Source organism: Carlito syrichta, unplaced genomic scaffold (assembly GCF_000164805.1).
Source record: "Carlito syrichta isolate Samal-C Ts95f unplaced genomic scaffold, Tarsius_syrichta-2.0.1 Scaffold288910, whole genome shotgun sequence".
NCBI classification, from domain to species: domain Eukaryota; kingdom Metazoa; phylum Chordata; class Mammalia; order Primates; family Tarsiidae; genus Carlito; species Carlito syrichta.
In genome coordinates, this window is record NW_007233006.1 from 210,530 (window position 1) to 226,754 (window position 16,225).

The 16,225-nt window shown below is 41.3% G+C and overlaps 1 protein-coding gene across 2 annotated transcripts in view; it reads right to left on the reverse strand.

The window, feature by feature from the left end:
- The window catches only part of MRPS27 (mitochondrial ribosomal protein S27), a 109,529-nt gene extending 93,452 nt beyond the window's left edge, over positions 1-16,077 (reverse strand). Inside the window, exons 1-3 of one of the 2 annotated variants that reach the window (XM_021710419.1) lie at positions 15,988-16,044; positions 12,657-12,712; positions 5,309-5,386 (exon numbers count right to left, since the gene is read on the reverse strand). Coding sequence is in view for 1 of the 2 variants with exons in the window: in XM_008053966.1 (XP_008052157.1) it covers positions 5,309-5,386; positions 15,988-16,060 (151 nt within the window). In the remaining variant the exon portion in view is untranslated. Of the gene's footprint in view, positions 1-5,308; positions 5,387-12,656; positions 12,713-15,987 lie in introns of both variants that reach the window. The other variant, XM_008053966.1, reaches the window with a different exon arrangement.
- Between the last annotated feature and the right edge of the window lie 148 nt (positions 16,078-16,225).

Genomic DNA, 16,225 nt, shown 5'->3' on the forward strand with positions numbered 1-16,225 from the left:
GGAGGAGCGACGGCCTCATCTCGGGCCTCCTGCCTCCCCCAATCCGCACGCCCGCTCCGAGCGCCTCACGGCCCTCCCGCGGCGGCAGCCAATCACAGCGCTCCACATGTTGCGCGCGCACGCTCCTCGCCAGTCTGCGCCCCGCGCCGGCTCGACCGAGGGGCGGCGGCTTCCCGCGGGGGCCGCACTGCCACCTACTGCCCGACCGGCGGGGAGACAGCCCCGGGCGCCCGCCGCGGAGCCCAGACCCGCCAGAGTTGGGCAGGCGAGCGGTGACGTCACGTGGAACCGGGAAGTCCAGCCGTTTGAAGGAAAGCGCTGCAGACTCACATCCCAGGACATACGCAGCAGGAAAAAGTGGCCTCAAAAGGCCTCGATGCCTCCCAAGGCATTTGCGCTCCAAGCCCTTGCTTCGCCTCGCACGAGTGATCCCGGGGGAAGACCAGGGGGCCCGGGCCCGCCCTCATCCCACGCGTGTCTGGGGCATCCATCACGGGCCGGGCCCCGAGGCGGGCACGGACATCATCTCCGATCGGCAGCTGCAGAAACTGGGCAACGACTGCTGAAAGCCGGAGAACTGGGATCCCAACCCAGAAGTCAGCCTGCCCAGGCAGGGAAACCTCTTCACCAAGTGCTCAGCCGCGTAAGGCAGGAAAAAGCAACGCTGACTGAATAGAGGTTCGGCTCAGGTGGAGGGGACGGCTGCCACCGTGCGGGGGAGAGTTCAGTAAACCACGGCTGGAACCGCTCTTCCAAGCAAACCAGTCTTAACAAAGAAAGGAGGCCACAATTCCTTCCGTTTGGGACTCAGGTCTTGCAGATTTTTACACGCAGATTTTTACACGCATTCTGCTTGCTCCAGCATCCATGACAATGTTCCCTGAGTTCGTGTGGCTATCCCCAACACCAAGGCACGAAACACAGTGGCCTCATCTCCCAAACTTCCCTTCATACCTCGGAGAGTGCTGACAACAAGCTTTTCTGAATTCATCATTTCCTTATCTGTATTTCCATAGCACTCTGCTGATAATCCACATATAGCACATCAGAACAAGCCTTGCTATAGAATTGTGTCTATGTTGGTCTCACTAGAATAGTGGTTCCCAAAAGGCTACTGGCCCTACAGAACATTTTAGAATATCTGGAGGCATTTTTTGGCTGTCATGACTGGGAGGCATTGCTAGCGCTTAATGGACAGAAGACAGGGAAATCGGATGACTCACAATGCTGAGACAGTTCTGCCCATCAAACACTGCCTCTGCTAGGGCTCTCTGTATGGAAGAAGGGAGATTCAAATATGGACTAGGGCCAAGCAAGCAGAATCCTGTGGGGATGAACTGGAATTTGAAGTGCTGGTGTGAATGCATTATTTCACATATATACATGTGTATGTACATGTGTGCATATAGGCATTTTTATGTGTATATGCATTCATATTTTTCCCAGTTCTGTCCACTAAATGAGCCAAGAAACAAATATTCCACAGTAGCAAAAGAACACCTAGCAACCAGATACTGGTTTTTAATGCCACTTCTCACCAAAAGGAACCAGAACTCCTTGAAGAAATGGTTGATCCCAGGGCTAGGGCAGGAAAGATGCAAGATGAGCCTGGAACATCTTGTTAGATGAAAAAGTAAGAAGTTATAAAGGGGAGAGGGGGCTGGAAGCCAGCTTTAAAGGGCTTCTACTAGCCAAATCTGACAACTAGACTACCAAAATAATTAAGGATAGCAATGAATCATTTTTAAAAATCCAGAAATTGATAAGATTTAAACATAATGTATGATAACAAACAGATGAGAAAGAAATAAATGAAAGAAAAGGAAGGGTTCTTGCTTATAGTAGAATGCTGAGTATTAACTAGTAAATCTGGGGAAATTGTTGGAGTTGGAAAATCATCACTTTGGAATCATCATAGTAAAGACTGATTGAGGCTAGAAGCCATGAATGGATGGTAAATCTAAGAGGAAACTTTTGATAAGCAGGATATTTGCATTGTATTAGTGTTTCTCTACAGATAGGCTATTACTCAGAAGGGATAAAAATAGAAACTCTACAGTGAAGAAATCAGACACAGTTGACTAGGTGATCAAAGCTGACAACACCAGAGAAGGCATATGGATATCAAGTATGCCCAGATGTGATACCCTGGCAGGGGCACAATATCACAAGAGCACTCTGGCTGGGGAATTGTAAATTGAATCTAATCATGAGAAAGTAGCAGACAAATCCAAAACAGAGGCATATTCTATTAAAAAAAGAGACTGGATTCTTAAAAAAAAAAAAAAAAAGTACAGTGTCATATGAAAAAAAGAATAAGGAACTACTTCAGATTAATGGAGACTTTTTATAAAGAGATGATAACTAAATGCAATATGTGATCCTAGACTGAATACTGTGTTGGAGGAGGAAAAATACAATAAAGGACATTGTTGGGTCAGTTGCCAAAATAGGGATATGAATAGAAAGTTTTATATTAATGTTAAATTTTCTGAAGTTGTTATCAGCGCTATGGCTATGTAACAGAATACCCCATCTCAGGTCATGTACACTGAAGTAATCAGGATAAAGGGCTACAATATATGCAACAAACTCCCAAATGGTTAAAAAAAAGTATGTGTGGTACAGAGGGAAAGGGAGAGAAGGAGGGGTAAGAAGAAGGGGAGGGAAAGGGGGAAAAAAAACAGGAACATGTGCATGCTAGCTAAAATGAATCAAAATGGTAACAACAGGTAAACATGAGTAAAGGTAGTGCTAAGGTTTGAATATTTGTCCCTTCCAAAATTCATGTTGAAATTTAGTTCTCACTGTGACAATATTGAGAGGTGGGTCCTTTAAGAGGTGAGTAGTGAATTAATCCATTCGTGGACTAATGCGTTAATGGATTAATAGGTTTTCATGGAGGTAGGACTGATGACTCTTTAAGAAGAGGAAGAGAGACCTGAACTAGAACACTCAGCCTTCTCGCCATGGGATGCCTTGTGCTGCCTCAGGACTCTTCAGAGAGACCCACCAGCAGGAAGGCTGTCACCGGTTATGACCCCTCAGCCTTGGACTTCTCAGCTTCCATAACTATAAAAAGTAAATTCCTAGCCGGGCTCGGTGGCTCAGCCTGTAATCCCACGGCTTTGGGAGGCTGAGGTGAGTGGATTACCTGAGCCCGCAGGTTCGAGACCTGCCTGGGCAACTTGGCGAGAACTCATCTCTACAATAAATCAAAAAATCAGCCGGGAGTGGTAGCGCGTGCCTGTAATTCCGGCTACTCCAAAGGCTGAGGCAGAAGGATCGCCAGAGCCCAGCAGGTTGAGGCTGTGGCTGGGCGACAGAGTGAGATTCCAACTCAAAAAAAAAAAAAAAAACAAAAGTAAATTCCTTTTCTTTATAAATTACCCAGCTTCAAGTATCCTGTTTTAAGCAACAGAGTACAAACTAAGACAGGTAGCTAGGAGTTCTCCGCAATTTTTATAAGTTTAAAATTATTTTCAAATAAAAAGTTTAAAAATTTGCCCCGTAATACCATGCCATTTGTAACATGCAGATATCACAGTACTAAAAAAAAAATCCTGTTTATAATTATGGAACTAACTCCATTTTAAATACAAAGTATTTTTTTATATTGAAAACAAGCTAAATTTTCTATAAATTCAATTTCCATATATATTGAAGGGAGACAGAGCATTGAGTCATTCAGAACTTTACCAAGAGTTGTTTGTTTTTTAATGTAAAATTATGTCATCATAACAATGCAATCCTGGGATTTGAATTCACCAGTGATTCTACATTTTAAAAGCAACATTTAGCCACTTCATTGTTTTTTAGTGTAATTTTGCATTTATTTACATATTGAAATATATGTTATTTATTATATTACTTCTCTTTTGTTTCTCCTTTGTAACATGGTAAGGGAATTATGCTGATTTAAAGACAGTATGTATAGATAGATTATATTATCTATGAATGTAACTTCAGGATAATAAGAGTATTTGTTACAAAATGCTACCCTGGGACTCTTACAGCGATTATCAGACTGTAGGTTCCTTATGGAGAGGCCGCAGTGACTCCTCTTCAGACCTTCTGCAGCTCTGCTGTTGCTGGCCCCTGTCCACACACCCATCCCAGAGCTCACAACCAACCTCACGTATGCAATCACATTAAGGGAAGAAAGTGATGAGTTATTTGAAAACTCCAATTAGATAGTCATTATAAACAGCAATGTCTCTTGTATTTACGGGAAGAATCCATAAACAAAGGGACTTTATTCTTATCTGACGTAAGCCCAAAAAACAGTGAAAGAAATTTGGGGAAAGATATTAGATCAGTACTGAAAGCAATCCAAAAATTACATCAGTCTCATAAAATGATCACCAGTCTATTTACTTTGTCAATGTCCCAGTGATGTTACATACACCAAAGGGCAGGCAGAACCAAAAGTCTCAAATGTATACGTTTTTTTAAAAGTGTCCATGGAGACAGTGGTTTCTTTTGGGTTTTAGTATTTTATAAAAGAAAGGCTGTTACCTGTGTAATATGGCATAGGGAATGAGGAGAAAGTATAATTACAACGCCTGGGAAGATACTAGCCAGCTATCTTCCCCATATGGCTTACATGAGATTCTAATGTTGCTTTCTAACCTGTCACCTAGTGATGAAATAGAGCAGAGTCGATAAAGAGATTGACAATACCAAGAATCAAAGTATAAAATGTAAAATTTATACTGGGCACAGTGGCTCATGCCTGTAATCCCAGCACTTTGGGAGGCTGAAGTGAGAGGATTGCCTGAATTCAGGGGTTCGAGACCAGCCTGAGCAACATAGCGAGACCTCATCTCTACAATAAATAAAAAAATTAGCCAGGTGTGGTGATTCACACCTGTGGTTCCAGCTACTTAGAAGACTGAGGCAGAAGGATCACCTGAGCCCAAGCAGGCTGAGGCTGCAGTGGCCATGAGAGTGCCACTGCACTCCAGCCTGGCAACAGAGTTAGATTCTGAATTTAAAAAAAAGTAAAATTTTGTAAAACAGACACAGACTGCATGAAACTATATGATAAAAATGAAAAAACAAAACAATTGTTTATATAACTCAAGGAGACCAATCTCCAAGGCGAAAATGAAATATTAAAAGTACACAGGATAAGCAAAAGTCATTTTGCCATGTGTAAAAGTCTAACTCTTTTTAAGATTGAGGATGTGCTAATATGAATTGAATCATCATAAAAGCATAATTTCATATACACATCTATGAGTTTATGATGGCAGACATATTGAATGACCGAAAACGGCACATCTATAGCCCAAGAGGTACCTACCAAGATGACAGTGTTCTTTTTCTCTTGCTTCCCATTTGTGGCCATCTACATATGCTGCAGAAAGCAGGCATCTTTTACCTGAGGAAAAAGACATTACCTGAACAAACATGGTTTCACAACAGGTTCATTTTATGTATCTGTTTTATTAAACTTACCTTTTTTTCAACCACTAGACCATATATTTTTAAAATTATAATACTACAACAAATATTGCACAGTTCACAATTCGATCAGTAACAAAATGGTATTCAGCCTCTAACAAGTAGAAGACGCAGAAAAAAAAATTTTTCACTTTTTTTTTGAGTCCATCTCACTCTGTCGCCTAGACAATAGCGGCACAATCATAGCTACCACAGTCTCGACCTCCTGAGCTCAGGCAATCCTTCTGCCAGTCTCCCAAGTAGCGGAGATTACACAGGCACATGCCACCACACCCACCTAACTTTAAAAAAAAATTATTTATTGTAGAGATGTTGCCCAGGCTGGTCTCAAACTCCTGGGATGAGGCAATCCTCTCACTCCCGCCTCCTAAACTGCTGGGATTACAGGCATGAGTCACCGAGCCCGGCCACAATAATTTTTGTGTGTGTAATAGACAGAGTTTCAGGTATGTTACCCAGGCTCTCTTGCAGTGGCTATTCATGGCACATTCCCACTACTGGTCAGCATGGGAATTCTGACTTGCAGTTTCCGACCTTTGCCATTCACCCCTCTTTAGGCAAACTGGTGATCCCTTTCTCCTGGGAGAAGTCACCATATTGATGCCAAACTTAGTAAGGACAATCTTATTGGCATAGCTTACTCTACAGCTCAGAACTCAGACTCAAGTGATTCGCCTGCCTCAGTCTCTGAGTAGCTGGGACTACAGGCCTGTGCTATAGCATTCAGCTTTATATTAATTTTATGGGTAAAAATACGAATAATTCTGTTCCTATAACTTTAGGACTAGAAACCATTTGCTGCCACTAAATTACAGCCCAGGTGATTTCTAGAATACCTTCTTAGAACCCCAAACACCTGTTGACTGTTGCTTAACTCATTAATTGAATGCCTTACAATCATTAGTCCTAAAAATATTTCCAGCTAACTTAGATCATCATACACACCCCTATTTCACATAAAGCAAAGAGGAGTATAATACCCAGTGGTCTAATATCCTAAGAAAAACTCACTACGCCAAATGTACCTAGTGGTAAATAGGAAAAACTCACTACGTCAAATTAAATTACTACTTATAATACAAGATGACATAGCTGTATTCCCAGCATCTGGCACAATGCCTGGCTCATGGCAATATTCAATAAACATGAGCTCAAGGAATGAGCAAGAAAGAATGAATGGCAAGTTTATAAAAAATTTTTTTAAAAAACAACCTTTGTGCTTCAAAGAACAATCTCAGGAAAGTGAAAGTTCACCCACATGCACAGTGGAAGAAAATATTTGCAAACCATTTATCTGATAAGGCAGTGGTCCCCAACCTTTATGGCATCAGGGACCAGTACCATAAGACAATTTTTCTATGGAAGGGGAGGTGGGGTGTGGAGGGGAGATGATTTTGGGATGATTCAAGCACACTGCATTTATTGTGCCTTTATTTCTTTTACTATTACATTGTAATAAATAATGAAATAATTACACAATTCACATAATGCAGAATCAGTGGGAGCCCTGAGTTTGTTTACCTGCAACTAGATGGTCCCATCTGGGGGTAATGGGAAATAGTGACACCCAAGTGTTGTTTAGGTTCATGCTACTCCATAATCTCATTTTGTTTGCTGTCACTGAAGAAAACACTACTTCACAAAGATAGGATGTTGGAAATGCAAGCAATGCTTTTGTGGCAATCTCAGATTATTCTGCCTTGACTTTAATCCAGAATGTATGGAGATTTGAGGTTGTCTCAAACATACTTTTAAGGCCACCATCATCTGCAATCTCAAGCAGTTGATTCTCTTCTGCAAGTGTGATTCACCTGGCTTATTCACAAATGGGTCGCAGATCCATTCCTTCCTAGTTCAGGGGTCTTTTGTGGTTGGGATGTAATGTTTTTGAAAGCTGAGATAAGTGATCATGCACCAGCTGGGAGCAAAGAAGGCCCTGGCTCAGTCTCTTTCAAAATCTCTGATAATGTTTGAAACATGTCAAAAATCCCAATGTTCACTAGTCATTCCCATAATTTCAGTCTGGCTTTGAATGGAGCCACTTTATCTGTTGACTTGAACACAGTTGTCATTCCTCCTGAAGTGACCAATTGAGTTTGTTTAAGCAGGTTGATTATGTCACACAAGTAAGCAAGTTTTGCAGCCCATTCCATGTCACTGAAATGTGCTGCTAGTGGTGACTGTTTTTCTCAAAGTAATCTCTGGAGCATCTCTTGTGACTCAAAAACTGACCAGTGATCTACCTTTAGAAAGTCATCTCACTTCTGCGTATAAGAGAAGATATATGTGCTCAATGTCCATTCTCCTCACAGAGCTGCACAAACAGTAGTGAGTTAAGGGCAAATGTGACTGGTAATTTTAATCACATTCTGCAAAACATTGTTAAAGTCAGGTGACATTTTTTGGCTAGCAGCATTTCTCTATGGATGACACAGTGCATAGACTCACATTCCAAAGCGACCTCTGTGACCTGATTAGTGAAACCAGAAAGTCATCCAGTCACGGCAGCCATTCCATCCTGTATATACTGACACAAAATGACCAATTCAGTTTTCCTGATGTGTAATCATTCAAAGACTTGAATAACTCTGCAACTGTAGTACTGGTTGGCAACAGAAGTACACATAGCATATCCTATGTACATCCTCCTGAAAAATACATCGCACAAAAACAAGCATTGTTGTCTTGTTGTCAACATTGGTGGACTCATCAATCTGGATTGCGTACTGTTAAGTCATTAATCCTCCCTAACAACTGTGCCTCGATATGCTCTGCTATTTCACCCATTCATCTAGTTATGGTGCAAGCTAAAAGAGGAACATGTACCACCTTTGGAACTGAGCCTCTCCTAGAAGTTCATGACAAATGTCCTTAGCAGCAGGCAGGATCAATTCTTCAATAGTAAAGGGCTTCTTAGTTTTAGCAATGAAATTAGTCACGAAGAATGATGCTTTCAGTGCAGACATATTCGATGAAGTGATGGCCTTCAAAAATTGCTTCTGTTTTTCATGTTCATGTTTTTTTTTTCTTTTGAAAATCTCCAAAGCCTAGTGTTTTAATGAACGGTCCTTGGTCTCCATGTGGTAAAGCAGTTTTGAAAGTTTCATGGCTTCATTGAATAGCCAGTCGCCACATATTCTCCAAAGCAGGCTTAGAGAATGTGAATCACTTGTTGCAATGAACCCGTAATTTAAGTAGGACTCTTAGTATTTTCTTTTCTTTCTTTCTTTCTTTATTTATTTTTTGAGTTGGAGTCTCACTCTGTCACCCAGACTGGAGTGCAGTGGCCGCTCCCGGACACCGCAGCCTCGACCTGCTGGGCTCAGACGATCCTTCCGTTCAGCCTTCCAAATAGCTGGGATTACAGGCACATGCTACCATGCTCCGCTAATTTTTTTATTTATTGTAGAGATGAGGTCTCATCAAGTTGTCCAGGCGGGTCTCGAACCCGCGGGCTCAGGCAATTCACTCACCTCAGCCTCGCAAGGCGCGGGACTACAGGCTGAGCCACCAAGCCCGGCTGTATTTTCTTTTAAATGTAACTTTCTTTTTGATGGCAGTCTTAAAGTCTTCTGCTGTCTCATCATTGGGTCTTTCCCCCTTTTCAAAGAAGCTCTCCAGTGAAGTTTGGTTTTTATTCATTTTGTCTAGGGTTAGCTTGTGGGATTACCAAAACTGTGGCTGAGACAAGTACACAGTCCAAGGCACAGATGGAAGTGGGACATAAAATAATGGGCGGGCTACGTGCAGACTAAAGTGTCAGATTCTATCTTAAAGCCTGCCACCAGATGCAGCTGTACAATTGAAGTACATCAACTCACTTGCCACTCACTGATAGGGTTTTGATCTGAGTCTGAAAGCAATTGATTTATTATGGTCTCCGTGCAGTCAAACCTTACTACTAATGCTAATCTATATTTTCACAGCTACTCCCCAATGCCAGCATCACCACCTTAGCTCCACTTCAGATCATCGGCCATTAGATTCTCATAAGGAGCCCACAACCTAGATCCCTTGCATGTACTGTTCACAATAGGGTTCATGCTCCTATGAGAATCTAATGCCACTGCTGATCCGACAGAAGACAGCGCTCAGGAGATAATGTGAGCAATGGAGAGCGGCTGTATGTACAGATGAAGCTTTACTTGCTCACCCACTGCTCAACACCTGCTGTGCCGTCCGGTTCCTAATAGGCCACAGACCAGTACTGGTCCCTGGCCCAGGGGTTGGGGACCCCTGGGAAAAAAGACTGGTATCCAAAATATATAAATAACTCTTACAACTCAGAAATAAAAAAGACAATTCAAAGGAAAGATGGCCAAAGAATTTGAACAGATATATCTGTATAAATACACACACAAATACCTAATAATTACATGGAAAGATGCTTAACATCATTTGCCATTAGGGAAATGCAAAACAAAATCACCAGGAGCTACTAAATTCACACTCACTACAATGATACAATCAAAAAGCTGTTGTGGAGGATGCAGAAAGACTAGAACTCATACATTACTGATGAAAATGTAAAACAGCGCACTGCTTTGGTAAACAGTCTGGCAGTTCCTCAAAATGTTAACACGGAGTTACCTACCATATTACCCAGCAATTCCACTCCTAGGTCTATAATTTTAAAAACTGAAAACCCGCATCCACACAAAATCTGTACACAAATGTTCACAGCAGTATTATTCGTAATAGACAAAAAGTGAAGACAACCCAAATATCCATCAGTTGATGAATGGATAAGCAAAATGTGATCTACCCTTACAATGAAATACCAGCTGGTATTAAAAAAAATGAAGTACTGACACATGCTACAAAGACACATCTCAAAAACATTATGCTAAGTGAAGAAGATGACAGTCACACAAGACCACATATTGTATGGTTCCATTTACATGAAATATCCAGAACAGGCAAAACTACAGAGACAAAAAGTAGTTTCGTTTTTGCCTAAGATAAGGTGAGATGGGAAAGGCTTGGAGGAAATGGGGGTAACTACAAATGAGTATGAGATTTCTTTCTGGAGTAATGAAAATGTTCTAAAATTGATTGTAGTGATGACTGCACAACTCTGCATATATATTTAAAACCATCAAATTGTATATTGTAAATGGATGAATTGTGCATGTGAATTATATCTTAATAACTCTGTTGAAAAAAAAAGAAAAAAATACCAGAATGAAAGAGATAATTACATGAGGTCACAGCAGACCATCAGTCAAACATTGATGGCTTATGTAAGCCAAGCTAGATGGCATGGAGGCCAATTAAACATAATACTAGAATGCTATTGTTATTCTTATCCATATTCCAATGAAAACAAATAAACACATCTATGTGAACATACAATCTAATCAGTCCCTTACCTTAAGCACAGATCAGACTTTTACTAAAATAAGATCTAAGTTTGAGTACTAAAACAAAGAGGCCAGGTGTAGTGCTCATGCCTGTAATCCCAGCACTCTTGGAGGCTGACACAAGAGGATTGCTTGAGCTCAGGAGTTCAAGACCAGTCTAGGCAACATAGTGAGACCACGTCTCTACAAAAAAATTAAAAATGGTGCACACCTCTAGTCCTAGCTAATTGGGAAGCTAAGGTGGAAGAATCACCCAAACCCAGGAGGTCCAGGCTGCAGTAAGCCATGATTGTGCCTCTGCACTCCAGGCTGGGTGACAGAGTGAGATTCAGAATAAGAATAGATAAATAAATAAAATAAAACTTAAACAATGATATGACAACAAAGTTTCCTAAGACTGTTTCAAAAGGGGAACTAAGATAGCTTTTAAAATTATAACTATTTAAGTGTCCACATTTCAAATGGATTGTAATTTTTAAAAAATTAGATGTTTGAAGCTTAGGATGCATTTTCAATAGAAACAATGGTATAAATTATTAGTTCTATCCATAGATCTATCAGGAAGAATGAATAAAAAGTTGACAGCATTATATTAGCTGTATACATTCACCAATTCGGCAGTAAGATTTGACTTTTGAGTTTTACCAGTTGTTAGAAAATGCAAATGAAGTTAAACTAGATGATATCTGAGGTTCCTGTAAGCTCTAACAGTCTGACATAGAATCAAAAAAAAAAAAAAAAAAATCAACTCAGAAAACCTATTCATAACCAATAGCGTTTCTATGCAAACTGAAATCTAATTTCTAAAACCAGGAAGACCTCTCCTTCCTGTGGGGAACAATGGCAACCCTCCTCTGGATAAGCATGAGGTGAGGAGAGAATGTTACAAACTATATACAGCCCTCCCTAGATATCCTAGGAGAGAGGGGGAGGGTTCTAAAACATCCCCTTGGATACCAAAACCCCAGGATGTTTAAGTTTCCTATATGTATAGTATTTGCATATAACCTACACACAATGGCCCATAAACTTTAAATCGTCTCTAGATTATTTATAATACCCAATACAATGTAAATTGTTGTTATACTATATTATTTATATTTTTATTGTTGTATTTTTATTTTGTATTGGCTTTATTAAAAAATATTTTTGATCCGCAGTTGGTTGCAACTGCAGACGCAGTTAGATAGGGAAGGCCAACTGTACTCCAGAATACCAGCAACTTGCTTATTCTCTAATTATTATTATTATTATCTCCTAGTCTCTACATCTTCATTCTGGGATAAGTAATCACTCTTCTATATTCTGAAATCAGAAAAGATGGCATCTAGATCATTGTTTGAGTTTTGAACTGATAGGTAAAAAACTGGGGGAGGTAATGGTAGGGGAAGACAGAACTCTCAGAACGGCCTCCACATGCAGTTGTGGAAGGGAGTCACATGAACTGAAAAGAAATTAGGACTAGTAGATATTCAAAAGGCAAGCCCAGCAACCTTCATGTAAATATGAGCTTTCAACTGTTTGTTTTAAAAGAAAGTCAGGGGTAATCATTCTCCATCTCTGTTGAAGCTATAACAAAAAGAAATGTGTGTAAGGGTGAAGAATTTAAATTTAGCAAATAGAAAGTTTTCCTAATAGAACCCCATGACAACCATAAAAATAAGTTGCCAAGTATGGTAGGCAGAATAATAATAGGCTCTGATAATAGTAATAATAGGCCCTCCAAAGGTGTCCATGTTCTGTTCCCCAGAACCTGTTATTATGTTAGGTACATGATAGAGGGAATTAGAATGCAGATGGAATTAAGGTTGCTGATCAGCTGACCTTAAAATGGGAGTGTCCTGGATTATCCAGATGGGCCCAATGTAATCACAGAGGTCCTAAAAAAAGAGGCAAGGGTCTGTTGGTTAGGGGAATAAAGGATAGAGTGATGTGAAGAAGTGACTGACTATTCCTTACCTTGAAGATAAAGAGGACCACGGCCCATGGAATACACGTGGCCTCTAGAATATAGAAATGGCAAGAAAATGGATATTCCCTAAAAGGCGAGAAAATGGATATTCCCTAGAGACGACAGAAAGGAACACATCCCATTCAACACCTTGATTTTTAGCAGAGTAAGACCCATCTCAGACTATTGACCAGTAAACTGTAAGATAATAAATCTCTATTACTTTAAACTACCAAGTTTATGGTAATCTGCTACAGCAGGAGTAGGAAAAGAACATACCAAGAAAGATAGACATTCCATTTTCTATTAAGCCTTCAAAAGCAGGATGTTCACTTTCTGAGATACTTTTATAAATGACACCATTCAAAGTTCTTTCCATCCCTGTATGTTAATTGGAAGGTCCACATGTGAACATTAGAACCAAATAATTAAGTCAGAGAACATTAAATGGGTGGACAATAGCAAAGTAAAACACGTATCAGATTCTGAAACTTTAATGCACACATTAATTTCGTTAAAATGTCAATTCTGATTCAGTAGGTCTGATTCAGTAGGTAGGAACAGATTCTGCATTTCTAACAAGTTCTTAGGTGATGATGATGCCAGTCCTCAGACCACACTTGAATTAGCAAAATCTCAGCCTTACAGGTTTAGACCGCTTTGCCTATTTAACCCCACTATGAATATACCATCCAAGAGTATATACAAACTTTTCTTGAACCTGCTTGTCTTTCAGTTAGTCAGCTGTTGTTCAGGGCAACAATATTCTTTACGATAACTATCCACTACAAAAAGGAACGCTGTCTCCATTTAATTCTGAAAGATCTCTAAGAAACAGAAGTTCAAAGATTGGTGAAAACTGACTGGCTCTATTCATACCCTTAAACATTTTGAAGTTATATAGTTATTTTGGTCTTTGATCAATGTCTCTAAACATTTTGTCTTGTTTTTGGGGGGTTTTTTTGAGTCAGGGTCTCACTCTACTGCCAGGCTGGAGTGCAGTGGCACAATCACGCTCACTGCAGCCTCGTTCTCCTGGGCTCAAGAGGTCTCCTTAGCCTCCCAAGCAGCTGAGACTACAGGCATGCAACACATGCTCAGCTAGTTTTTAAAAATTTTTTTATACAGACAAGGTCTTGCTTTGTTCCCCAGGCTGGTCTCGTACTCCTGGGCTCAAGCAATTCTCCTGCCTCAGCCTCCCAAAGTGTTGGAATTACAGGCATGAGCCACTGTGCTAGGCCTTCCAAACATTTTTTTTTCTATTCAAAGGAAAGTAGTGTAATTGTGGAGACAGGCTCTAGAGTCACAAAGTCTAACCTTGAATCTCTGCCTTGCTAATAATTTTATGAACATTTGGGCAAGTTACACAGTATCTCTGAGACTCTCTTCATATGTAAAACAGGAAAATACTGCCTATTTTGGTGCTGTAGTTTAAGTGATGGCATATATTAAGGTTCTAATGTCCACTAGGTAATAGGTGCTCAGTGAGTTTCCATCCTCTAGCCTCTTCAGATATTTAAGTCACTTTTTGGGTCCATCTCAGGTAATTTTCCTTCCGTCCTTTTGATCAGTTTAGCTGCCCTCCTGCTTCCTGTCATAGGATGAGACTCAATGGAAGCATTAAGGTGTTCCTCATATTGATGTGCTATGAATTTGCACAAAGTAGAGAACTTTTTCTCTATTCTCGGATCAAGTCAAGATCCATATCAGCATTCCCAAATCCTGAGTGGTCCGTGCTGCACTACCCTATGATCTTGTATCACCTTCCTTACAGCCTCCAGTTCCTGACTTCAAGACTCCTTTCATCTATGGTCTAACCCAGTGTTTAATATAACCTTCTGTGACGATGAGACTGTTTCATCCTAAACTGTCCAATATGGTTGTCAGTAACCAAATGGGTCCACTGATCACTGCTAATGTAGTTAGTGTAACTAAGGAACTGAATTTTTAATTTTATTTAACTTTAGCCACATATGCTAGTAGCTACCATGATGAAATAGCACAGCTGTAACCTGCCACAAGTTCATCAGTTCAAACTAAGTACAAAATGTGAACTGGAAATTCTCTCCGTTCACCCTATCTAATTTCTACTCCCTTTCAAGAATGGCTGCCACCAAACATTCTAAGCAACCATGATATTCTTCCTGATCTACTATCCAAGGTCTGGATAATCAAAAAGATCGAGATGTATTTACTAGCACTCATAATAAAGCATGCTAGTAATAGCTAAGCTGTGCCTAACACTGCGCCCAATGTGAGACATTAAACATTGTTATCAGGTCAGCCACTTAATCCTCAGAAAACTTCTGGTGGTCAAACTATGAGGTTTTGCATTGACATTTGTGGCTGTTCCTAAAGAAGTGTGAGTGAGAGTGTGTGTTGCTTTTTAAAAATAGGGACAAGAGGCAGGTTGGAAAAAAGATATAGGGAGCATTGGAGACATCGAGTGTGATCACTGCATTTTATCACATAATCAAATACATCTGTCAGAATTCTGTGCTTAAAATCACTGCACAATTTGGCTCCTGAAAATACTTTAAAACTTTCCCCCAATGTTTTCGTCATTCACTGAAGAGGTTTTGAGTGGGCCGCCATTCAACTCGATGCCAAAGTACTTTCCAAGTAATTAAGAGCATTTCTGATCTACACGTAAAAAAAGCAAAAAACAAAACAAAACAACTATAGCAAAGGAAGGTCAATCAAGAGTTGTGCTCAAGGTCAGCAGGTAAAGTGTGGTTAATGCTAAATATATATACGTATATATATATACGTATATAAATATATATACGTATATCTATTCCACCAAGTGCAGACCCGGTCCGGACAAAGGTAAGGTGGTGAGAAAAACGCTGATGTGACGCCCTTCTGAAGAAATCTCAGAAGGGAGAAAAAGATCACAGCCCTTGCGACGGACCCACTTGGGGCTTTCATGGTCAGCAGACCGACCCCACCCCGCGAATTCCTTCATGCCATAACCTCCCCGGCTCTTCAGGCCTGTGTATGGGAAGAGACTACGGTTTTAGGGCAGGAGATGGCAGAGACCTGACCTCCTCTCTTTCTGCGCCACCCAGCACCCCAAATGGCTTCGCCAACAAACAGCTCCCGGAGACACACCCTCTCCTGGCGAGACGTCGCTCTCTTCACTCAAAGAACAGCGCACCAGGGGCCTCCTGAAGCAGCCCCACCCAAGCGGCAGCCACCCACCTGCCGGGGAGAGCCGAGGCCGAGCCGCGCTCCGCGCCAGGAGCAGCGCGCGCCGCGCCGTGGGGGCGGCCATCTTGGAGCAGACCGAAAGGAAGGCCGGCCGGGGGCGGGGTTCCCGCCGGCCCTCGCGGCGTCCCGCAGGGACGAATCGCGTTCGCCGTTCTCGGCGGGGCCCGACGCCCCGCCCCCTCCCTCGGGCTCCGACGCTCCGCCCCCCCCCGCGCCGGCGGGGCGTACG